At 36.7% G+C, this 27,628-nt stretch overlaps 1 protein-coding gene across 1 annotated transcript in view; it reads right to left on the bottom strand.

Moving 5' to 3' along the window:
- The window catches only part of DDX10 (DEAD-box helicase 10), a 311,460-nt gene that overhangs the window by 114,299 nt on the left and 169,533 nt on the right, over positions 1-27,628 (bottom strand). The window contains exons 14-16 of the mRNA XM_004016001.6: positions 24,785-24,904; positions 18,201-18,362; positions 5,167-5,223 (exon numbers count right to left, since the gene is read on the bottom strand). Coding sequence (XP_004016050.2) covers positions 5,167-5,223; positions 18,201-18,362; positions 24,785-24,904 — 339 coding nt within the window. The remainder of the gene's footprint in view (positions 1-5,166; positions 5,224-18,200; positions 18,363-24,784; positions 24,905-27,628) is intronic.

The raw sequence follows: 27,628 nt of genomic DNA, 5'->3' as shown, positions 1-27,628 counted from the left end.
ATCGCCTTCTGCATTATCACCAAAGAAAGAAAGAGGCTTGGGGGGAGTGGGTTGGAATTCAAAGCCACTACATTAATCTCCAAGCAAACCACATCAACATTAGAATGACAATAAAAGCTACATGGGTTTTCACTGCTAATTCAGGTAGACACTAAAGGGAAAAAAGTCTATCTATAAAGACTCAATGTTGTTTATACAAGAAGAAGGACAGCATAATGGGTCTTATTATAGCACTAAAATATGGTATTATTTGAATAGCTGGCTTAGAGAAAGTGAATGACTCATTTAGGGCACCATTAAATAAGTGATTGTATCAGTACAGCAAACAGTGCCCTGTGAGAGTTCAGACCCTTCATATGGGAGAGTAATTTACTTTCAGGGAGCACCTTTGCTTTCACTGGGAATTGGGACTATAAACAAACTTACAGTTTCATTACTGTGTTTTCTAAAAGCTGTTTGGTTTAAAATAAACTAATCTTCTAGAGCCCTTGAAATTCTAAACACATTAAAAATAAAGAAAGAGAACAGTTAAATATTTCAGTTATAAATGTCAAAAAAGGAAAGAGGTGTTAGAAAATTTATATGAAACGTGGAATGGGGAGGCATCTCCTCTTAAAATAAAAATATTCATTAGGTGTCAGTCAATAAAGCCCTGTCAAAAGGAAATAAATGCAAAGGCTTAAGACGCAGGAAAAGGTGGGAGTAACCATTACTAACATTTATTAACGTCTACTTGTAGCTCTAAGAGGAAAGATAATCCTTTAGCAGATGAGCGTACAGTAAGATATACTTTTTGTTACACATTTGGCTCAGATCAAGGGGTCAGCCAGCAACTGAGATTCAGACTGCTTTCCAGACTTAGTCTGGAGTTCTCTCCTTACTCAAGGTATTTGTTATTAGTAATTTTCTATGAATAATTGTTAGCCTATGTACCACAGATCTGGTTTGTTTTTAAAGAAATAAAAAGTACAAGAGGTATAAAGTAACATACAAAAACAGTATGGGGCAGTAAGAATAACTGGAAATGAGGACTCAGGGAGCCTGAGTACACACAGCAGTTCTGCCATCAAAGAACCCATGGACGATGTTAAGTCATTTACTTGTTTTTAGTTTTAATTTATTTGAGTACATTTTTTTCTTTTAATATTTATTTATTTGGCTGTGCCAGGTTTTATTTGTGGCACAGGGAACCTTCAATCTTCACTGAGGCACATGGAATCTTTGGAATATCTTTGATATTCAGTTGCAGCATGTGGGATCTAGCTCCCTGACCAGGGGTCAAACCTGGGCCCCCTGCACTGGGAGGACAGAGTCTGAGCTACTGGGCCACCAGGAAAGTCCCTGGGTTCTTAAAAAATAACATGTATGTATGGATTTATGTATGTAAGTAGAAGCACTATCTCAAACAAAAGTTTCCCTGGAAGCTTCTGTACACACAGAGAATATAACAGGGATGTTCTGAATGAAGACAAAATGGGAGCCTAGATTTCTGCCCAAATAACCCTCTTGTGTCCTGGGGGATACCTCAGCAGAACCCCTAGGCTATCCAGTGTACTATTTAAAATTGCTGGAATAGATGAGTGGATGTTTCACGTTCTTAAATTTCATGGACAGGAAAAGTTCAAAAATATTTTGAAAGAACATAATATCAAAATAAATAAATTTAGGTTTGCTTCATGAAACTATTGCTAGCTGGAGAAAAAGATATTATAAACCAGTTTTAGGAAACACCTCCAGAATATCTCTCAAGGATATTCAAGTTCTAAAATTACACAACTTCTTCTATTCCTATTGTGAAAGAATTAACCAAAACCACTTTAGGTATCCAAGAAACTATTTTACTGTTGTATAAGTACATTAATAAAGTGCCTTAGAATTACTAAAAAAAAAAACACCAAATAAAACAAGGGGAAAATAAAGCTAAAATTTATGGTGGCTATACAATTCAACCTCAAAATGTACAACATCATTTTAAACATTGTTTTCATATAATTTCCCCCATACCTAAAAATAAGAACTATAAGCACCATCAGTAATATAGTTGAAGCAATGCTTAACTTTCAGGAAACTAATCTGTTTCCTACTCTTTGCTCCTTCATACTCGGTATTCAGTTTCATCAAGCCACCTGGAGGTTGGTACAAACACTTGAGACCATCAAAGTAACATGAGGAAATCTAGCTGGATAATGAGGTAAAGCTGTATTTCTAGGATTATATAACCACCCTGAATCCAAAAAGCAAAGTGGTCTATTCATTTTTGCTCCAACTACTTTTTCTTGTGCCAGTTTAAAATTTCTAACTTAGAAGAACATACAATATTCCATTAGCTAAAGTAAAAGTCAAATATTCTTTAATAGTTCAAATATTTCTCTGCTAAGGAAAGTTTAAATACCCAAAGACCTCTATCTCTCAAATCACTAGACACTGGGCACCCCGAAAACTTTCTTAGAGTTTCAACTTCATTATTTCTCTGTAACTCCTGGCACTGAATATAACGTATTTTAAGCAGATCTTAGACATATCTTTTAGCAAAAAGTTGAATCAGCTTTCTGGGAAGTCCATTCCAACTTTATTTTACTACATTCTAACTTTAAAGCAATTTTTATTCAAAATACTTACTTTGTTGGGAAAAAGATAACTACCAAGCATCATTTATAAAATTATAAACTCACAATATCATTAAACCTTCTCTTTTCTGGGTAATAGAGATAATTTTATCAACTTTCATTCTAATACATTTTTCCAGTTTCTAAAGTAACTACACTGTGTCTTCTATATTCCTCTCCTGTAACATGAGGTTCGCTAAATGAAGCACAAAACAAGGGAGAAAACAGCTCTGGAAGTCTTCCTTTCTCACACTTCTGTTTCTATGCACTGACTTCTTAAAATAGCTATAAATGGGTAAGACCACATCTCTGGTGGTATAGTAAGTCACCACTTTCTTTTACCACTAAGGAATCCTTTAGATATAGATTCAGTGACTGAAGGATGCTCTGCACTTAAGCTGACCAGAAGGCCTCAGAAGGCAACAGCCTCAAGTCACACAATGTTTAACCATATTAGAAAGAAGATAAAATTTACTCTGAAACCAGCCATATCCATCACTTAAAGCATGTTTGCACACATGCGCACACAAACTCACACACACAATTGGAAAACCCATAATCTAGCTCATACATTTATTCTTAGATATCTATTACAGAACCTTGGGCCATCACCTCTTACAGAGTCCCTCCAACATCTTCTGGGTCTGTTTCCAAAGGGGCACCTGGAAAGCTCCAGCACCTCCGCTTCTATAACTGTCATTTGCAAAGAAGCTGGGTACATACAGGGTAACCCGAGCCAACTCCTCGGCCTCCCTGAGTTGGCCTGAATCTGTCACTGCTGCCGCCCCTGGTATCCTGAGCAATGTGAGTCCTGGCTACAACCTGTCCTCACATCTCTCTGCCAACATCACTCTTCTAAAGGGGCTGCTGTCTCTGAGAGCTCACACAAGGCTATGAAATGCAGGCAGCTTGACTACTCAGAACAATACTGAAACAGAGTCTACTGAAAGCTCTTGGCTGTGCAACAAAGTCAGTTGTTCTATTCTTTGTTCTCAATACAGCCCTTAGCGCTTGTATGTAAATGAAACAACCTTTTGACAAGGAAGTCCTCCTCCTTTCTCACACATCAGGAAACAAACACACATGACAGATATGGGAAGGGGTGCGGAGCAGAGGGGTGGGCTTGGCTTGAGGAGTTCACTTTAGAGGTCGATCCCAGTGGCAAAATCTAACTCTGAAGGCCTTTACCGCTTTTCATTTCCCAGCTGGCAATGTATCAAAACAAAATATATACAGCAACTTGTAGGGAAAGAGAAGAAGCACAAGAGGCAGGCTCAAGGGTGAGAGCAATTTCTTTCTTACAGTTTAAACCACTATGAAAGATGAAGCATACAGTATCAATAAGTACAGAAAATAAACCATATTTAGTAATATATATAAATATGCACCAATACACACAAAGCAAATACAGTGAGAGGCCTTTCTTTTGGCTCCAGATTATATCTTTCATTTTATAATTTCATTCACAGAAAGAAATAGGGGCTTTTTAGTAACATAAAATGGTTTATCTTTATGCTGAACATGCAATATTCATAAACTCCAAATGCTTTCATTAGATTTAAGATTTTCTTCTTAAATTTAAATTTTTCCCACTATAGTTCCTGAGATCTCATTTCTATGCCATGACTGTTCACATCTGCATTTTAAATGCAAATGCAGACTCCACCACCTGATTTAGCAAGTCAGGGTGCACGCACACTGTAGTTCTCGTTTTCGGGCACCTTTGACGACAGAGTGATATTTAATACTGAATGTAAGCAGTCTTTTCATCTTATACTGAAGAGTAATTGCTTCCCACTTTAGAACTATAGCATGAGTTATCATCTCTAACTTGTTCTTTAAGTGCATGGAAAAAAATGACAAAGAACATGATGGGTTTACTCAAGGGAGTTGGATCTTTGCTAACTGCTGAGAAGAAATCACAGCCAGTCAGGCAAAGCACAGTGAGATACAGCATGAGAAATGACATGCATTTCTGTGCCCTGGTTTGTGGAAATCATTTCTATTACATGTCCTCAGAATGCAGAGGCTGAATTTTCCATGGTGTCAAACATACCAGATAAAAATTACAGCTGCACATAGATGATGGTGTTTATAATTGTACATATATTTGAAAGAAACTGTACATATACAGCTGTTAAAATTTTTGTTTACAGAATTTAGTGAAGGTGGGAGACACAGAGTGCTTTCCCTTAGGTTCTAGGAGCTGAAGCAACCAATGCTTTCAAGGCTGTTATCAAGCTGGGTTTGCACAGGCTGCCTCCATAGTCTGAAGATGAAATACAATAAAATCCCACCAGGTCTGACCCGCAGTCAACCATTTCCTATACTTAGTATGCACAAAACAGAATAAGACGGTGAAAGTAGGAAGATGAAGCCCTATAAACAAACTATCTCGAAGAAACAAACGAATATGAGAAAGCAAATGACACACACATACAGACTTAAATCCAATTCAACTGTCATGATGTATAAATAAATATAAAATGCATATGGAAAAGAAGATTTAAATTCCACTCAATGCTACAAACATTTTTCTCATTAAAATATAAACCCTTACCTTTGCTTGTCTCTTACTGGCTTCTCTTCTGGCTTCCCTTTCTTTCAGTCTTTTTTCCTACAGGAAGAGAGGGAAAATTAGCAATCTGTAAACTTATCTAGTAAGTGTAAATCTCACTACACATTCATAACAATTCTTCTTAAACCAACCGGATAAGGCACTTTTACCTTTCAATAGATATTTATTAAGTGTCTACTGAAAGACTGGTGTCAGTTTTCATAATCATTAAAGATGTGCCAAACAAACATGTAATCAAATCACAGTTCACTTATTAGCTGTACAGTTTTAGGCAACTTACTCTCATTTTCTCACCAAAACAAGGAGATAAAAGAAGCACACACTTCATAAAATTGGTATAAGAATTACATAAAATAACATAAATGCCTATCACAATGTCTGACACATGACAGGTTCACAATGTTGGCTATGAAAATAAAAAGGAAGACATGTAGTAATGACTATTTCCCTTCTCGCCTAAGAGTAGAATTTATAAAAGATGTAAAACCCTCATCCTTGGGGTTCTTAGAAAAGTGGCAGTATTTTTCTCAAAAGAAAAACAACAGAAGATTATTCTTTTAAGCACCTTTTCTCATTGCTTTATAATTTCCCCATTAGTTTTCCAATGATCATAAAACAGGCAGAAAATGCAGTTGTAACATTTTCAAAATAAGAATAACAGATATGTATAATAATAAAATTCAAAAGAACAAAATAAAGCTAAAGTTGAAAAAAAATTGTTTTAAACAGAATGCCTCTTTTCCTCTTCAAAAAATAGTGGTAAAACAATATAAAGGTTAGTCTCAATCCAAAATAATAGGTAACAATATATAAATGTATTTCAAATACAATCAACTACCAGATCAATGTAAAAAGTGAGCAAACAGCAAATAATTTTTCCATGAAGTAATATGAAACTGCAATCATGATTCCCTCTTACATTAAACATTCACTAATGGGAGAATTAAGTTTTTTCAGTCTGGACAATCTATCATTGTCAGAATTCACACATGGCTTTCTGCAGATTCAAGAACCAAGTCTAATATACACTTGAGAGACAGACCTGAGGTTGCTCTGCTACTCACAGCATTGAGAAGGGCAGGAAATTGCTAGGATCCACACTATACACCCCATCTAGGTTTACAGGCTCCTTTTTATTAAAAAGTTTCAAAGCGGGTTAGATCTAATTAATACAAAGAGGAGGAGACCCCAGAAAACTTGCAGATTGAGTTTTCACTGCATCAGACCGCACAGCAGGAAAGATAAATTTTAAGTGAAACTAACAAAAATTCAAATTCAAATGGCAACTGTTCATGTGTCATACCCACTAAATAAATCTTGATGCTGAATTATTCTTTTCTGAGATTATTATTTTTTACACTAGTTTTGGAGAAAATGGTTATTACTTTGACTTCCAAATAAAACATACAACTAAAAGGGCAGGGAAAACTTAAACAATGTGCAGTTATACACGGAAATACTCTAAAGATTATTCGCAAGTTCCAGCATCAAGGTCAGAAGAAAAGATGAAGAAATCAAAACAGATTTGTTCATCGTTAAAGAGCTTGGTAAGTGAGAGGAGCAGCAGTGCTCAGTCGCTTCTGTCGTGTCTCAGTCTTTACGACCCCATGGACCGCAGCCCACCAGGCTCCTCTGTCAATGGGATTTTCTGGACAAGAATACTGGAGCAGGTTGCCATGCTCTCCTCCAGAGGATCTTCCCGACTCAGGGATCGAACCCACATCTCCTGCCTTGCACAGGATACCACTCTAATGGCAGAAAAGTGAGAAGGAACTAAAGAGTTTCTTTATGAGAGTGAAAAGGCTGGTTTAAAATTCAACATTCAAAAAAAACGATCATGGCATCCAGCCCCATAACTTTATGGCAGATAGAAAAGGAAAAAATGGAAGCAGTGACAGACTTCATTTTCATGGGCTCCAAAAGCACTGTGCATGGTGACTGCAGCCATGAAATTCAAAGACGCTTGCTCCTTGGAAGAAAAGCTATGCCAAATCTAGACAACATATTAAACAGCAGAGATGTCACTTTGCTGACAAAGGTCTGTATAGTCAAAGCTACAGGTTTCCCAGTAGTCATGTATGGATGTTAAGAGTTGGACCATAAAGAAGACTGAGCACAGAAGAACTGATGTTTTCGAACTCAGTGCTGGAAAAGACTTGAGAGTCCCCTGGACAGCAAGGAGAACAAACCAGTCAATCCTAAAGAAAATCAACCTTGAATATTCACTGGAAGCACTGTTGTTGAAGCTCCAATATTTTGGCCACCTGATGTTAATAGCCAACTCACTTGGAAAAAACACTGATGCTGGAAAAGACTGAGGGCAAGAGAAGGGGGCAACAGAGGATGAGATGGCTGGATGGCATCAATGACTCAATGGACATGATTTGAGCAAACCCGGAGATAGTGAAGGACAGAGAAGCCTGGCATGTTGCAGTTCATGGGGTCACAAAGAGTCAGACACAGTAACTGAACAACAAAAAAGAGATGAATAGTTTTTAGCTTAACAATATGCTTTAGCCAAATGTTACATTTCCTTTTATTATTAACAGTGGTCTGCTACTGTATGGTTTCCCTGGAGGCTCGGATGGTAAAGAATCTGTCCGCAAAGTGGGAGACCTGGGTTCAGTCCCTGGTTGAGAAGATCCCCTGGAGAAGGGAACAGCAACCCACTCCAGTATTCTTGCCTGGAGAATCCCATGGACAGAGGAGCCTGGCGGGCTACAGTCCATGGGATCACAAAGTGTCAGACACGACTGAGTGACTCACACACACATTCTGCATGGGTAGGCTTCCCTGGTGGCTCAGTGGTAAAGAACCCGCCTGCCAACGTAGGAGACAGAGGTTTGATCCCTGGGTTAGGAAGATCCCCTGAAAGAGGAAATGGCAATTCACTCCTGTATTCTTGCCTGGGAAATCCCATGAAGAGAAGACCTGGCAGACTATAGTCCATGGGGCTGCAAAAGAGTTGGGTGCAACTTAGCAACTGAACAACAATAACTGTATGCGTCTTTCATTCTAACAGGATTTTTCTCCTGATAGCATTTCATGCATTGGGTTAGTCAATAGCCAACATTTTTTTTTTCCGTAAGATGGCTCAAAAAGTAGCACTTAGTTGTCTTTAACTTCATTAGAAACAATTTTTTTGGACTGCATTGTGATAGCTGTCATATCAGCATGCATTAAAAAAAAAATCACCAAAATTGGTGAATTTTTGTGTAGTCATTTTAATACTGAAGATGGAAGAAAGCAAGCAATATTTTTGGCATATGATTCTTCATCATTTTAAGAAAGGTAAAAATGTAACTGGAATGCAAAAAAAGATTTGTACAGTGTATAGAGAAGGTGCTATGACTGATCAAATGTGTCAAGAGTGGTTTATGAAGTTTTGTGCTACAGATATCTTGCTGGATAATATCCATGGTTGGGCAGACCACTTAAAGTTGATGGCAATCAAATCAAAGCATTGAGAACACTCAGCATTATTATTACAAAGGAGATACCTGACATACTCAAAATATCCAAACTAAGTGCTGAAAATAATTTGTACCAGCTTGGTTCTGTTAATCACTTTGATGTTTGGGTTCCACATAAGTGAAAAAAATCTTTTAGACTATATTTCCACATGTGATTTCCTATTTAAATATAACGAAAAATTCCATTTTTAAAACAAATTGTGACAGCTGATGAGAAGTGGATACCGTACAATCATGTAGAATGAAAAAGGTCATGGGGCAAACGAAATGAACCACCACCAACCACATCAAAGGCCAGTCTTCATCCAAAGAAGGTGATGCTGTGTATATGGTGGGATTGGAAGGGAGTCCTCTATTATGAGCTCCTTCCGGAAAACCAAACAGTTAATTCCAACAAGTACTACCCCCAATTAGACCAACAAAAACAGCACTTGATGAAAAGTGTCTGGAATTAGTCAACACAAAATGCATAATCTTCCATCAGGATAATGCAAGACCACATGTTTCTTTGATGACCAGGCAAAAACTTATACAGCTTGCTTGGGAAGTTCTGATTCATTCACCATATTCATCACACTGCACCTTCAGACTGCCATTTATTTCGGTCTGGACAAAATTCTAATGGAAAAAATTTCAATTCCCTGTAAGACTGTAAAGGCACATAGACCAGTTCTTTGCTCAAAAAGATAAAAAGTTTTGAGAAGACAGAATTATGAAGTTGTGTGAAAAATGGTAGAAGGTAGTGGAACAAAATGGTGACTATATCGTTCAATAAAGTTCTTGGTAAAAATGAAAAATGTGTCCTTAAACCTCACTTAAGAAGAGAAAGAACTTTTTGGCCAACCCAATACATTATTTAATTTTTGCCTGTGTCCTGTGCAGAGAAACAGGTAATTAAACACATTTAACAGTCACACAAATTGCTATTCTAATTATTCAGTAACTGACCTTCTCCCAACACACTAGAGCATCAGGAAATGGCACTTCAAAGTTCCAAAGAATAACCTTGATATGGTCACATCAGAAAAGCTCTCTCTAAACAAGTAAACACAATCTCTCTTTTGGGGTTTTCCATCTAGTCACTATAATCATAGCAGGAAAAAGCATACTAACAAATTTCCACTGAACTGCAGTATTAATTCATCACAGTCAATGAAGAATTTTTTTAAATTTCAAAATTTAAATTGGCTATCACAGATCAAATGAGCATGTGAGTAGAATAATTATTCCTTTTAAGATTTCTGCCATAAGTCTCAGGTGGATGAGGGATATGAAACATGTATAATATCATATATGAAATGAATCGCCAGTCCAGGTTTGATGCATGATACTGGATGCTTGGGGCTGGTGCACTGAGACGACCCAGAGGGATGGTACAGGTAGGGAGGAGGGAGGGGGTTTCAGGATGGGGAACACGTGTATACCTGTGGTGGATTCATGTTGACGTATGGCAAAACCAATGCAATACTATAATTAACCTCCAATTAAAATAAATGAATTTATATTTAAAAAAATGAAATGAACATGACCAGGATATGAAACTAAAGTATAATAAAAAGAACAAACTTTCAATACTGGGTGACACAAAAAGGAAATTAGAAAACTTCTCTTTGTAATCTTAAAAAGCTATATTAGCACTCTACCTGAAAAGAGGCAAGAGTAAACATCTGTCTTTCAACAGAGAACAGAATGTAGAATTATGGCAATCCAAAATTTGGGAAATGAATATAGGAAAAAAACTATAAATTTTTCTTTTGCTAAGAGAGGGAAAATAGTTCTTTTTTAAAAAAGATGAATATATGAATCATAGATGCTATAAATGACAAGACAAAAATAAAAGGCTGGATTGCAATGATTAGGGGGAAAACATAATTGAATTTTATTAGGTTCAGTAACTGAGGTTCCTCAACCCCCTTACCCCAAACACTCATATTTATGTGGTCGCAATACTTTAAATCCTTCCTTTCCCTATTTCATTTTTTAGGATTGGTACCAAAAGGCATTTTATACTAACAAAAAGGCACAATTTTACCTTTAATTCTGCCATGCTACAAATGATAAGAAGGTCATGAAATTCAATCATAAAAATCAAATTCCCAGGAGACCCCCCCCGAAAAAAAAAACCATGAAAAATTACATTTCAAGGTACAAAATACTCCTTTATAGATATTACTACACGTCTTTTGGCTTCTCATAAACTATAGGTCCTCAGCTTCCAGAAAAGAAAGTACCATGAAGTATGAATTTCAATAGCAGCCAGGACTATATATCTAAACCACTTTCATTCCATGGTGCTTGGAAAGCTGTAGATTTGGAAACCCCTGTTTCTCAGGAGGTGGTGGAAGTGTATAGCCTATTTTAATGAATCTCAGGCAACTGAGTCAGTTATGTTAAGGATGGAGTTCCCAGCTGTCAAATAAAGAAGGAGGAGACATCGATCCTCATTTCAGTATTACAGGAACTTCTTTTTTCAGAGAAGAAAAGTGGCTCAACAAAATTGAATAAAAAGAATTATTACAATAATATTTGGCCTGAAGGTACCCCTTTCCCTCCAAGAATAAAACCCCAGGGATTCTAAATCCCTCCCGAGAACTAAGAACACAGCAAGGTTCTCTGATCTGTTACCTATTCTACAGAGTTTCATCCGAACAACATAAAAAATTGGTCTTCCACATTTAAATCTATAAAAACTACAATAAGGCTATGAAGACAGGGAGAAAAATAAATTTACACAGAAACACTGATTCACTAATCAATTCCTTCAAATATTTCCTGAGCTACTATGTTCCAGGCTCTGTTGTGAGCTCCGAGTACACAGGGATGGGAAAAACAAACACAGCCTAGCTTCCTGTAGCTTGAAGCCTCCACTGCTCATCTCTGTAGTCTATGAAACGATCTTCCATCAGCACCAAACTCTGCCCCAACTCCTCAACCTCTTCAGCTAAACTGACCATCAATCTATAACCACCCCACCTCACTACATGGTGGTGCCTTAAATATCCATAAAACAAAGAACTTGATAAAAATAGAGATAATAAGCAGGTCAAAGACTTGCCACAAAGTTGATAAAACCTATAAAATCTTGAGTATTTATCTCATTTTGGATGCTGGATATGAAAAAGGGCCCAAGTACCCAGATGATGAAGTGAATATCATGAAATGCTACAAGCTCATGAGAATAAGAAGAGAAACCTCCCAGGTAGACATCTCTAAATTATAGACAAAGGTACGATAGTAATAGGCTGGTTCCTTTTTTATAATAAATCTGGTCATGATGGTGGTAAGAAGGGAACTGAAGGATATGGTTGTACAAGAAGAGAATCTCTGTTCCTCCTCTATAAATAAGCTTTATTACTCATTAAGTCAGTTTGAGAATTAAGCACTGGATACATGTCCCCCCATGATGACATTTCTAATATGATGTTAGTACGTGGTCCTAAACTAAACTACTAACCACAATGCTTATTTTTTTCTAAATTTGTTTGAGACCAGTGATCTTGGTCTAGAAATATGAACAATCACTTGTCATTCCTTCTTGAAACTCCTCCTCTTCTCTTGTCATCCTCTACCTTCTGATTCATTGCCTCAGAGCTACTCTGTCATAAGAGAATGCCTACTGGTATGAAATAGGTAGCAGCTACATGGTTAAAAACAGTGTGTAGAGAAACAAAGACCTTGGTAAGAATCCCAAGGCTATTATTTGCAAGCTTTTATACACTGTGAGAAATAGATTTAAGGGACTAGATCTGATAGATAGAGTGCCTGATGAACTACGGACAGAGGTTTGTGACACTGTAAAGGAGACAGGGATCAAGACCATCCCCATGGAAAAGAAAGCAAAAAAGCAAAATGGCTGTCTGGGGAGGCCTTACAAATAGCTGTGAAAAGAAGAGAAGAAAAAAGCAAAGGAGGAAAGGAAAGATATAAGCATCTGAATGCAGAGTTCCAAAGAATAGCAAGGAGAGATAAGAAAGCCTTCCTCAGCGATCAATGAAAAGAAATAGAGGAAAACAACAGAATGGGAAAGACTAGAGATCACTTCAAGAAAATCAGAGATACCAAGGAAACATTTCATGCAAAGATGGGCTCAATAAAGGACAGAAACGGTATGGACCTAACAGAGCAGAAGATATTAAGAAGAGGTGGCAAGAATACACAGAAGAACTGTACAAAAAAGATCTTCATGACCCAGATAATCACGATGGTGTGATCATTCACCTAGAGCCAGACATCCTGGAATGTGAAGTCAAGTGGGCCTTAGGAAGCATCATTACAAACAAAGCTAGTGGAGGTGATGGAATTCCAGTTGAGCTATTTCAAATCCTTGAAGATGATGCTGTGAAAGTGCTGTACTCAATATGCCAGCAAATTTGGAAAACTCAGCAGTGGTCACAGGACTGACTGGAAAAGGTCAGTTTTCAGTTTCCATTCCAATTCCAAAGAAAGGTAATGCCAAAGAATGCTCGTTGCACATGAGTTTGCGTGAACTCTGGGAGTTGGTGATGGACAGGGAGGCCTGGCATGCTACAATTCATGGGGTCGCAAAGAGTTGGACACGACTGAGTGACTGAACTGAACTGAAACGCTGTGGGGCCTCGGACAATTTACTTGACCCTTATGTTTTAGTTTTATCATACGTAAAATGAATCTCACCCACTTATAAGTTAATTGTTAGCATATAATATAAAAATGCTTAGTGCTGGGCCCAGTTAACAAACTGCTACTTGCTACTGTCTTTAATGCTTTTGTTATTACTACTCCTACAATACCTGATTACTACCTTTCTCCTTCTTGATTACATAAATTTATGTTTAAGACACCTTGATTCCATGCCAACTCAATTCTGTGTAAAAAATAATAAACAAAATAGATTTTCTAAGAAGTCCCTTTAATTCTTAACTTTCTAAAGAGCCTCTGTGGTGGCTCGGATGGTAAAGAATCTGCCTGCAATGCAGGATACCTGGGTTTGATCCCTGGGTCAGGAAGACTTCCTGCAGAAGGTAATGGCTACACACTCCAGTATTCTTGCCTAGAGAATTCTATGGACAGAGAAGCCTGGTGGGTTATAGTAATGTTCATGCTAGTAGTTAAGTAGAATCCAGAAAACTCTGCATCAGAGTTACATTCTGACATATTATCTAAATACACAATCCAAAATGGATAAAGCACTCAAAGTAAATTTCAAAGAAATGAAAGGGAAGCTCATAATGAATCACTTCTCTCCACTCTCAGCTATTATAATAGATATTATCACACCAAACAGAAGCTATCTTTCAGAGGTAAAAATGATGACACACCACAGAGCAGATTTTCACTCCATTTAAGTAAAAAACCTTTCAGTGATATGATTCATGGCCCATCTTTCACAGTTCTAACTGAATTATCAGAAAACACATTGTTTCTGTGCGAAAGTAGTGCTTTTGTATTTACAACTTCATTTACTAATGGTTTTATATGTAAAAATAAATTTTGCCATAATTTTAATTCTGATAAACAGTTTCAAGAGGCAAAGAAAACAGCAACATGCCTAATTAAGTATAGCTACTTATAAACTGCCAGAAAAAGCAGAAGACCCAAATGGTCTCAGAAGAAAATGATACTTAATGGCTAAAATGAAGACTCATTAAGAAAAATAAAGATGCTGACTGGGTGACCCAAAGGAGTTACACAAGGGCTCCAGAAGTCTCCAGGGTGAGTGGCCAAGTTCCAGCAAGGGGGCAGCTGAATTCCATTCCCAGTGAGGCCATAAACTGCATCATCTTTATTTCTTCCTTTTTATTTATTTTTTGCTATAAATCTTTACAACAAAGATATTATTTGAGTCATAGTAGAAATTACAGTTTTCAGAATTTGGTAGATGAAAAAAGGAGTCAAGGACAGGTGTAATAACATGGAGGAATAACACACAGGAATAAATGAGCAGCTGAGACCCACATTACAAAAACGGAGTACATTTTCAAAGCTATCATGTGAGGCTGTTAATTTTAAACAGTAGGAAAAAACAATTACTTTCAAACAGGATCATTAAGACTAAATTCACTTACTATATTAACTATCTTATCCTTCTAAACCAAAATTAGATTCATGAAATATTTTAAACATGCTGAAAGATTTTTAATCTCATAAAAGCTAAAATTGACACATTTTTCAAAATATTATATGTGTCATAATATGTATCAAATACAGAATTATGTTATAGATTTAATGGAGTTTTATTTTCATTTTATTCTCACATCTTACCTATACACACAGAGACAGGGGATCTCTCTAATTACTTGTTATTAACTCCTATTATCTTTCCCTCAATTTTCAGAATACAAAAGTGCAATCCAAAATGGTGACTGGTGATCCAAATGGACTAGGTAATGCTAGGACTTCAAAGCAAGTATTCCAACTTGTTATACCACAACACTCTCTCCCCCAAACATTATGCCAAATGTTAAAACCTAACATTAAAAAAAATAATACATATGCATTGTAGGTAGAAATCCAGTCTGGTACATAACTGATTTGAGCACCTGTATTATATCTTATGGGCTTCCCTGGTAGCTCAGCTGATAAAGAATCCACCTGTAATGCAGGACACCTGGGTTCGATTCCTGAGTCGGGGATATCCCCTGGAGAAGTGACTACCCACTCCAGTATTCTTGCCTAGAGAATCCCCATGGACAGAGGAGCCTGGTGGGCCACAGTCCATAGGGTCGCAAAGAGTTGGACATGACTGAGCGACTAAGCACACTGTATCTTATGTATGCTATTATAATAAACAAACTAAGTGTTCAAAAACATGAAATTTCACTAATTTAACATACAAATACTTAAATTTGTTTAAATAATAATTTTACTGATGAAAATACCAAGAAACGAATCATATTTGTGCCAGGTCGCATTCCCATTAAGCTGAATAAAGGGAAGATTACTTCGGTTTCTTCTTTGTGCTCTTTTTAGGTTGCATAATATTTTCAGCCTCCAATATAGAAAGTATGCCATGGGCTACTCTGTGCAGAATATACCTATTTTATATAAAACAACAAACTTTGCTTTAAACAACAAACTTCTTTTAAAAAGATCTTATATCTCTTTCAGTTACAGAGAACTGGTTCAAAAGCAGTAGCATGTAAAGTTCTTGTGATTTCTCTCCCAACTGTATCAGCCTCAAACTGCTCTCTTCAACCTTGTTGTGAGATAGTCACAGTGATAGTTTTAAAGTCATATGGTATGTTTTAACAACGGTGCAAAGAAAATAAATTATGTAAAGTCTCAAAAATAAGTGCAAATGAAAAAGTACAGAACAATCTACAGGACTGTAGCATACTGAAGTATGAATGCAACAAAGGGAGAAAATAAGAATATGCATTTCTATCTACTAGTCTTTGCACAAACTATATGAATACATTAATAATTTACCTCTTAGGTGGAGGCAAGAATAAAAATGACAGGTATGGGCAGAAGCAAGACTTCTCAACATTAAATTTATCATCTTGACTTTGGAAAACATGAGGATATAATTCATTTCAAAAATTTTAATGTAAAAAAAATTGGAGCACAGAAAATTTCTATGCAGTGACTGAATGTTCAAAGTTAGCTATGATTTAATTATAAACTTCCTGAGAATAGAACCCACATATTTTATTTGTTTATTTTTATTAATATTTATTTATTTGGCAGTTCTCGATCTTAGCTGCAGCACTTGGGACCTTTGATCTTCACTGTAGCATGCAGGTTCTTTAGCTGCAACATGTGGGATCTAGTTCTCTGACCAAGGATCAAGTCCAGGCCCCCTGCATACAGAATGCGGAGTCTTAGCCACTCAACCACCAGGGAAGTCCCAACACCAAGTATATTATATATTTCATCTTCACAGTTTAAGGCAGAGCCTAGCACACAAACACTGTGTAATAAATATACAATAGTAACTTGAAATTAAGTTCCTAAATATTTCAGAAACAATATTCCACAACCCAGATACAGTAATAACCTCTGCACATTGGGAAGAGGGGTGAAAGGGACAATAAGAAAAAGGGAAGAAGCAAATGGGGGTGGGGGAGCCTTTATTTAATGTAAATTCTGCATGTTTCTTTTTACTGCTGACTACAATTTAAAAAAAAAGGTAAAATGTTCTTATGCTAGATAGATACTTTAAGAAGACTATAAGCAGAAACATGACAAGCTGCTTGACACTCAGCATTACTAACAATTTTAGCAACAAATTATTAGCATCTAATTTCTATTTAAAGTACTGTGCTAAAAGCAGCAATGACGGAAATGCTTAGTTATACCCTCAAACTGCAACCTGTATATTTTAGGTTCATTTGTTCTCCATATTTATGGAATGTTTTCCCTCACCATTCATTTTCATCCCTGAAAGCTATCTTCAAGAACTAACTTCTTATTCATTAACTGCTACTGTGAAGCTATACCAAACCTTAAAGAAACAAGAATTGCTGTACTATTAAAAACAATTTATTGGATCATCAGATAATAACAAGGTCAAATAGGAGTCAAAACCTATGGTTCTGACCACAGGATACAGTTAATAACATGGTTAATAATGACCATATGGTTATTATTATGGTTAATAATGATATGGTTAATAATGACCACATCTAATGACTTGATAATTTTTGATACAGAACTTAGTATTATAGCAGTGATTCTTGCATATGATACTGTGTTACCCTGAGACCATTCATTGTCTCAAGGGCATACTACAGAAACTTCTTTAAAAACGTAAATCTGTTTTAGTTCATTAATTGACTCATTTATCTAGTGGAAGGTCTACTTTTAAGTAGTGCAAAAGGACAGTAATATCACGAGAGGCCAGAATGGAGTAACCCTTTCGGTTTTAAGGATAATAGTTTAAGGCCAAGTTTAAGGCCAATAGGGCATATGCCAATATAGAAGCACTCTTTCTCACAAAGTTTTCTTATTTTTTTCTTAATTTAGTAAATTTAAATTATATCTATTGCCAAGTAATCACTGATGGAAAGATTTAAGTTCCAACTGGAAACAATACTAACGTTGCTCAAATAGGTGAAACATGAAACACACTGTGCTTCATCCACACCGTGTAACACTACTCAGTGACAGAAAGGCAGGGGTCAAACACAGAGCTGGGCGACGCTACAGATTCATGATGGGCGACAAACCTCAACCTAAAAGGCTATACACTACATGGTTCCACTTATATATACTCTTGAAATGACAAAGTTATAGAAATGGAGCTCCTGATACAACTTTTAACAAGTGTACAACTACAATTATCTCCAAATTAGAACTTTATTAAAAAAAAAAAATCACTGTAATCTGAGTCACCTCAACCAAAGGCAGATTTAGGTGACATTCTCAGAAACCAGTTAGTATCCAAAGACTCCACCAGCAGAAGGAAAAAGGACTAAATAAAATAACAAAATAGCCACAGAAAAATAAGTGCTAAAGAAAATGGCAAAGGAACTTGGTTATTAAAGAATATCTAATGAACATTTAAATACATTTAGGACATATTAAATTTCATTCAGTATTCATTCAAAATAGAAAGCTTACCCGATGCTTTGCCTTAATTTTCTTCCTATATTCTTCTTTGTCAAATTTGTCCTCTTCTTGAAGCCTTTCCTTTGCTTTATCTAGGTTGATACCACCAGCATCATCCTCTTCCTCAGTATCCTTGGAAACAGATTTCTGCACTTGCGGCCACTGCTGAACCAACTGCAGAGAGGAAAAAGGTGAGTATGAGGCAGGAGACAAGGAACATCAATAGAATGCCACCTGCATTTGCAGAATGATTTTGAAATGGTGCACATACATACTTTCTACCTTACACCTTACTTCTGAAACTTTCAAACAAGCTTTATAATAAAAGTGAGCAAGTCACAGAAAAGTCAGGATAAAGTAACGCTGCCATAACTCAGTTAAGAGCAGGATTAAAAGAAATCTTCATTAAATCATTTGGACAGTAAGGTCGTTGCTTCAACATCATTTCAGCATTTGTAGTATGCAACACTCCACCAACTCAACTCCAGAAGATCTACACAGGGCAATAGCCAGGCTGAGCAGAGTGCCACCTTGCCACCGCCATGGCACATCAGTGAACCTCGTCTAACACCTCTCAGCATACTGGGCTGTTTTACTTCTCTGTTTTCCTTACTAGCATTAACCTCCTTGAGGGTAGTCATATGTCTTATTCATGTATCCTGAGAACCTAACACATTATCTGGCACACATTATGTGCTCAAAATTGATGAAACATATATCAGCTGGTACCACACATAAAAACTGAAATAACTAAACTAAGCGTAAAGGAAAAAGTTAGTCTGGGTTTCATAAGCCTGCTCAGATCTACACAATTTTATACAAACATTTTATGGTTAGGAACAAGGTGATAAAGAAGTCAGAGCACTGATCTGAGAGTCAGGAGACGTGGCTTAATGCCTTGGCTTTTTCACTAGGCTAGTCCGTAACCCTGAATGAATTACTTAATTTCCATACATCTGTATCATTGCTTGAAAAACAAGGTTTGTTTGACTTAATCATGTTCCAGGCCTAACAGAGTAAAATTCTAGACAATTTAGACAAAAGCATTTCTCTTATTTTACCCTGTAACTGCTTGCCAGGAGGATTTAAGTAACTGCTAGTTTCTGAAAGACTGCTAATTAAACAGCAGGAAAATGAAGGCTGTAGGCACACACATCACAGGTGTTAATGCCTCCTCTCACTCTTGCCATCAACTCATCCTTCAAGATGAGACTACCATAGAGTCACAGCTTGAAGTAAGGGTCACAAATGCATGAGCAGCACAGCAGCAGTCACAGAAGAAGCAGTGAGAGAGATGAGTAGTGCCAGTTAAGAACACCATCCACTGCTCTGACTTCTTTATCAGAGTGGAAAAAATTCATCCCTCTGTAAGTGGAACCCTTCCTTTCTTGTTTACTCAGTCATGTCCAGCTCTTTGCAACACCATGGACTGTAGCCCGCCAGGATCCTGTGTCCATGAGATTTCCAAGGCAAGAATACTGGAGTGGGTTGCCATTTCCTCCTCCAGGGGATCGTCCTAACCCAGGGATTGAATCCAAATCTCCTGTGCCTCCTGAATTGCAGGCAGATTCTTTACCACTGAGCCATCAGGGAAGCCAATGGGTGGAACAAATAGTAGCATTTCTTTCAGGGTTTTAGATCAGAAGTTTCACTATGGCTTATAGTCATATAGTGCTCCTGTTGGAAATACATTTACAATGAAATATTTTACAGTTAAGGATTTACACTCAACCTGAAGTTAACTGGTATAATCTCTGCAGCTAAATTAGTAGCACAGTAAGGAATCTCAATACCCTAAAAGCACTAATCCTCTCTTACATGAGCATATGATACAATACTACAACTATTTTCTGATTTAGTGTTTCTCAAGTGCTGACCTCTTTTCTGGATCACAGAGATTCATATATTTCAATTTTATAGGCTTCCTCTGCAACTTCAACAACAACTTCAAAATTTTAATTGCAATCAACTTTGTTAGTTTTCATATGATTTATACACCATTTCACTCCACATTACCAGTGCAAATTTGGCCTTCTAAACCAAAACCTCATCCCCAAAGTAACATCCAAATCTTTGCTAAATACAGAATTAAAAGTAAACACATGCCACTGCATATGGATTGCGCAGGCAGCAATTATATTAATAATGATAATATATTTGATGTGACATGTGATACATTATAGTTAGAATAAAAAGCTCTGTTGTTTTACCAGGGTATAACACTTCTTCTGAGAGCTTACTATTTGTTAGGCACTGTTCTAAGTGCAGAGGACAGAGTAGTAAGCAGAGCCAACAAATACCTTTCCTCCTGTAACTTTTCTCATCTCAGTGGAATAGAAATACCTTCTCTCATTCCACTGGAGAGTAAGTGATTTTCATGACCAATCTGTGAGGTAACCCCTTACCTACTCTATGGGATGTATTTACACTAAGACCAGGTAATTAAGAAAGGTAAACCAGATACCTATACATTTAAGGTTATTTTAAAGCAGAGAATTTTTCCCACAGCAAGCCAGTAAGTAAAAACATGCCAATATAGCATCTGAAATTGAGGAATCGCAGAGCAGAGGCTTTCTATAGTCGAGCAAAAGAAGCTGTGGTGAGTAGTTGTGTTACTATCCTTCTGCATGTTCCCAGAGTATGTTGAGAGATGGACCCTATGACAAGAAAGTCTTATCTATAAAAACAGGATCTGGGAAATTCAGAACAAACCCTGAAACAACCCAGTCAAAAAATGGGCAGAATACCTAAATAGAAACATCTTCAAAGAAGACATACAGGTGGACAACAAACACATGAGAAGATGCTCAACATCACTAATTATTAGAGAAATGCAAATCAAAACTTTGAGTAACACTTCACACCAGTCAGAATGGCCATCATCAAAAAATCTACAAACATTACTCTCAGTGGTGAAAAACAAAGCATTCCCTCTAAGATCAGGAACAAGACAAGGGAGTGCACTCTCTTTACTACTATTCAACACAGTTTTAAAAGTCCTAGGTACAGCATTAGAGAAGAGAAAGATATGAATCCAAATCCGAAAAGAAGTAGAATTCTCACTTTTTGCAGATTACATGATACTATACACAGAAAACCCAGAAGAAACTATCAGAAAATTACAACAGCTAATCAGTGAATTCAGCAAAGTCTCAGGATATAAGGTCAGTACACAGAAATCATTTACATTCCCATATGCTAACAACGAAAAATCAGAAAAAGAAATTAAGAAATCAATCCCATTCACCATTGCAACAAAAAGAATAAAATATCTAGGAATAAACCTATCTAAGGAGACAAAGTAACTGTATATGGAAAATTATAAGAGATTAATGAAAGAAATCAAATATGACATAAACAGATGGCAAGATATTCCATGTTCCTGGGTAGGAAGAATCAATACTGTGAAAATGACTATACTACCAAATGCAATCTACAGATTCAATGTGATCCCTATCAAATTATCAATGGTATTTTTCAGAGAACTAGAACAAAAAATTTCACAATTCATATGGAACACAAAAGACCCCAAATAGCAAAAGCAGTCTTGAGAAAGAAGAATGGAGCTGGAGGAATCAGTCTTCCTGACTTCAGACTATACTACAAAGCTACTTGATGGTATACTACTATACCATCAAGACAGTATGGTACTGGCACAAAAACAGAAATATAGATCAATGGAACAAGATGGAGAGCCCAGAGACAAATAGACGCACCTATGGGTACCTTTTTTTGTTTTTGTTTTTGTTTTTTTGACAAAAGAGGTAAGAATATACAATTGGGCAAAGATAGCATCTTCAATAAGTGGCGCTGGGAAATAAGCTATGTGTAAAAGAATGAAATTAGAACACTTCCTAATGTCATACATAAAGATAAACTTGAAATGGATTAAAGACCTAAATATAAGACTAGAAACTATAAAACTCTTAGAGGAAAACAGGTAGCACACTTGATGACATAAATTAAAGCAAGATCCCCTATGACCCACCTCCTGGAGTAATGGAAATAAAAACAAAAATAAACAAGTGGGACCTAATTAAACTTAAAAGCTTTTGCATAGTAAAGGAAACTATAAGCAAAGCGAAAAGACAACCATCAGAATGGGAGAAAATAATAGTAAAGGAAACAACTGACAAAGGATTAATTTCCAAAATATACAAGCAGCTCATGCAAATTAATACCAGAAAAACAAGCAACTCACTCAAAAAGTGGGAAAAGGACCTAAACAGACATTTCTCCAAAGAAGACATACAGATGGCTAACAAACACTTGAAAAGATGCTCAACAGTGCTCATTATTAGAGAAATGCAAATCAAAACTACAATGAGATAACCACCTCACACCAGTTAGAATGGCCATCATTAAAGAGTTTACAAACAATAAATGCTAGAGAGGCTGTGGAAAAAAGGGAACCCTCTTGCATAGCTGGTGGGAATGTAAATTGATACAGCCACTATGGAAAATGGTATGACAATTCCTTAAAAAAAACTAGGAATAAAACCACCATATGACCCAGCAATTCCACTACTAGGCATATATCCTGAGGAAACCAAAACTGAAAAGGACACACGTAGCCCAATGTTCACTGCAGCACTATTTACGACTGCTAGAACACTAAAGCAAACTAGACGTCCATCAACAGATGAATGGATAAAGCTGTGCTACATATATACAATGGAATACTACTCAGCCATAAAAAGGAACACATTTGAGTCAGTTCTAATGAGATAGACAAACCTAGAGCCTATTATACAGAGTGTGGAATCTAGAAAGATGGTACAGATGAATTTATTTGCAGGGCAGCAATGGAGAAACAGACATAAAGAACAGACTTATGGACACAGGAGGAGGGGAGGAAAGAGAGAGTGAGATGTATGGAGAGAATAACATGGAAATTCACAATACCATATGTAAAACAGATAGCCAGTGGGAGTTTGTTGTATGACTCAGGGACCTCAAACAGGGGCTCTGTAACAAAATCTAGAAGAGTGTGACAGGGAGGGAGATGGCAGGGAGGTTCAGGAGGGAAGGACATGGGTGTACCTATGGCTGATTCTTGTTGATTTCTTACAGAAAACAATAAAATTTGTAAAGCAATTATCCTTCAATGAAAAAATAAATAATTTTTAAAAATATACACCAAAAAATTCTATGAACAATAAATGCTGGCTTGGTGTGGAGAAAAAAGAATCCTCCTATACTGTTGGTAGAATGCAAACAGTAACAGCCACTAGAGAGAACAGTGCAGAGGCTCCTAAAAAAACTAAAACTAGAACTACCATATGACTCAGCAATCCCATTCCTGGGCATATACGCAGAGAAAAATCATCATTCAGAAAGAAACATGCACCCCATTGTTACTGCAGCACTATTTCCAATAGTCAGGACATGGAAGCAACCTAAACATCCGTCATAAAGAAAATGTGTTCTACACATACAATGGAATATTACTTAGCCATAAAAAGGAACAAAATTGTGCTGTTTGCAGAGATGTGGATGGACCCAGAGACTATCATACAGACTGAAGTAAGAGAGAAAGAGAAAAATAAGTATTCTTTTTTATATTTTATTTATAAAATTTATTTATATTTTATATTTATTTATTTAATTTTATTTTTAATAGGATAATTACTTTACAATATTTTGATAGTTTCTGCCAGACATTGATATGAATTTCCCATAAGTATACATATGTCTGTCCCCTTCCTTCTGAACCATGGTTCAAAAATTATTTATTAACACATATATGTGGAATATATATGGTATATATGAACCATATAGAAAAATGGTATAGATGAACTTATTTGTGAAACAGAAAGACAGAGAACAAACATATGGATACCAATGGAGTGAGGGACTGGGATGGACTGGGAGACTGGGATTGGTATATATGTACTGGTGCATGGTGGCACTCAGTCGCTTAGTCGTGTTTGACTCTTGACTCTGCGAACCCATGGTCTGTAGCCTGCCAGGCTCCATTGTCCATGGGACTTTGCAGGCAAGAATACTGGAGTGGGTTGTCATTTCCTCCTCCAGGGGATCTTCCCAACCCAGAAATTAAATCTGGATCTCCTGCAATGGCAGGTGGATTCTTTACCACTGAGCCACCTAAGAAGCACCATATATACACTACTATGTATAAAACAGATGAGTAATGAGAACTGATTGTACAGCACACGGAACCCTGCTCAATGCTCTGTGATGACCTAAGTGGGAAGGAAATCCCAGGAAGAGAGTACACACATACACACACACACACACACACACACACACACACACACACACACGGCTGATTCACTTTGTGATACAACAGAAACTAACACACACAGCATTTTAAAGCAACTATACTCTGATTTAAAAAAAAGAAAACAAACTCTGTTGTTAATCATTAAGAGGTAGCCCAGCTTACTGTCACAAAGGCATTCTTGCCTACATATGTAGAGCTGACCAAATACCTACAGAAACAATGAAAGGAGTTGTCTGAGAGGTCTTGAGAAACATTCATTTTTCTTACTAAAAATGGCATATCAGCAGCAGAATCAAACTTTCTAATACTTGGAAAGTACCACAGAAATGAAGCATTTATAGAATCTTACCTCTCCTTCATCGGTAAAAGTTATTTTCTTATTTACTTTAAAATTTCTCTTCATTACTTTTTTTGCTTCTGCAATCTTGGTCACTTTTTTCTTCACACTGGATTTAGAAGGTTCTTTCTTCTGTGTCAGAATATACCAAAAAAAAAAAAAAGCATAGATGATTAGTTAAATGAGTGTCTTATATTAACAATTTAACATTGGCAATACACTTTCCAAACTTGAATGTGTTTATTGCTCATTGGCTAAAGAGAAGCACCAAAGTTGCTCTCCAGAAATAAAATTATCAGTGCTAAAGGAGTTTAAATTTCAATATGAGTGTTAGACATAAATAATCTTAAGTTTCTACTGTTAATAAACTGTTTTACTAAACTTCTGTTACTAAACTGTGCTATCGGAGAAGGCAATGGCACCCCACTCCAGTACTCTTGTCTGGAAAATCCCATGGACGGAGGAGCCTGGTAGGCTGCAGTCCATGGGGTCACTAAGAGTCGGACACGACTGAACGACTTCACTTTCACTTTTCACTTTCATGCATTGGAGAAGGAAATGGCAACCCACTCCAGTGTTCTTGCCTGGAGAATCCCAGGGACAGTGGAGCCTGGTGGGCTGCCGTCTATGGGGTCGCAAAGAGTCAGACACGACTGAAGCAACTTAGCAGCAGCAGCAGCAGCAGCAGCAGCACACTGTGCTATACTGATAATGCTGCAGCATTAGAAACTACATGATAATGTTATAAACAGACATATAAGGGAAAGCAAGCTTTCAGCTGAAAACAACACACTTGAAAAATAGCTATAACTTCCAGGAAAAAAACGTAAAATTTTTAGACTAGAAAAATGTTTCCCTGGAAAGCAAAGTGACTCTAATACATTGTTTTTTACTTCCTCCCATTACAGTAATTCACTATATGAATACTGGGAAACATCCTATGACAGGGAAGTTGTGTTCAAAGGTCAAATGGTCTTACTGCACAAAGGTGAAATCTGTTCAAAGGTAAAAAGTCTTACTTCTTACTTTTACTTCTTGAGTAAGAAGCAAGACTTTGTGAACAGGAATTTTGTCAACCAAAATAAATGGCTCCCTTTAGTACCATGTAAATACAGAGCACTAATAAGACTTTCTTCCACCCAGTCATTACTCCCACTCCCCCTTTACCCTGCAAACACTTATCAAAGAACATGAACAACACAACCACCAGGTTGGAGATTATGTTCTGAACTCCTACTAGGTCTTCTTAGTTTTATCACTAGGCTGATTCTTAACAATCCTGGGTTGACAGATACTTTGTCATCAACCTTCAACTTATGATAGAGAGAATGTCTATCAAAAAGTGCAAAGCTGAGGGGATCATTATAACGTAAAAATAATTAAACAGGAGTAAGCTTTAACTGCTTAAATAAAAGGACAAAAAAATAATAAGGAGAAACAGGAGCAAACTTGCTGGACGTGATGAGACTGTTCTACCACTTAATAGGAGTTTGTGTATACACCTGTCAAAATTCAAATGTTACACTTAAAATTGGTGTGTTTCACTGTATATAAATTTCTACCACAAAAAAGAATCCTGTAAACTGAACTTTAGTTAATGCCAGGCAAGCTGAAGTATATGGAAAAAAGTACAATGATACTGGCAACTTACTAAAAAATGCATTAAATGAAAAAATGATGATGAATGGATTGACAGAAAACTACATGAGAAAGGAAATACGGTAAAAAGATAATTGCAGAATATGAGTGATGGATATTTGGTATCAAAGTACACGTTTTCAACCTTTCCACATGTTTGAAATTTTTTGTAATAAAACACAAAAGGCCAGTCAAAGAACAAGATAAATGGTCAAAAAGCTAAGATAACAAAAACTGTCAGAATAAAATAATAGAAAAATTAATCCTTCAGAGTGAAACCTCAGAGTGATGTGGGTCTATATCAAGAGATTTAGGGAAATCCATGACATCTCTAAAACTAAATAACAAAACTTGGGGGTGTTACATCTTTGCAATTTTATGTTAATCATGGTTTCTAAAAGGGATCTGTGTTCTCCCCCTCCTACCCACACACACTAAAAGGTTAAACTGTTCATTTGTTTTAGGGAAGTCACTGAAAGAAGGAACAGAAATGTCAGCGTGGGTGAGGAGACAAACATGCATTTTCCTAAAAGGCTGTGGTGTAGGTCTGATACTCTAGAATTAATCCTCACTCATTCAAATACGCATTGTTATCAACATGGAGGATATCATAGTATACAATGCCCCAGCAGTGAAAGAGACAGATGGATTCTCAACCCTCAAGGAACCTAACTTAATCAACGGGGGAAAAAATTTAAATTATTTAATCACAGATGTATCGAGTGCTCAGACAAAACATAGAGGATGAATTCTTTAATAGGGTGCCTGCCCTAGCTAGTCTAGAGTAAGGAGAGGAAGTCAAAGAAACCTTCCTTTTGAGGAACACATGCTTGTACAGAGTAGCAAACATCACTGCATTAGTGATGTATTTGTGATGAACAAATACCTCTGTGTGCCCACTGATGGAGTATTTCACATACAGCTTATAGAGTTTTAGTTCAATGCCATTCTTTTGACTATTAATTTTAGCAGGTAACACATGTTTATATATTTTGTAAAGGATATTCAGTTAAAAAGTTGTATGTATGTCTTCTTCAGCTATTTCAGCTTATGTCCCAAGAATCAAATGAATTCTGACCATTAGTTTGCTAGTGTATGACAGTGCAATTGTGCAGTAGTTTGAACATTCTTTGGCATTGGAATGAAAATTGACCGTTTCCAGTCCTGTGGCCACTACTCAGTTTTCCAAATTTGCTGGCATATTGAGTGTAGCACTTT

Source organism: Ovis aries, chromosome 15 (genome assembly GCF_016772045.2).
Source record: "Ovis aries strain OAR_USU_Benz2616 breed Rambouillet chromosome 15, ARS-UI_Ramb_v3.0, whole genome shotgun sequence".
Classification (NCBI taxonomy): domain Eukaryota; kingdom Metazoa; phylum Chordata; class Mammalia; order Artiodactyla; family Bovidae; genus Ovis; species Ovis aries.
This window is presented reverse-complemented; position numbering and strand designations above follow the sequence as displayed.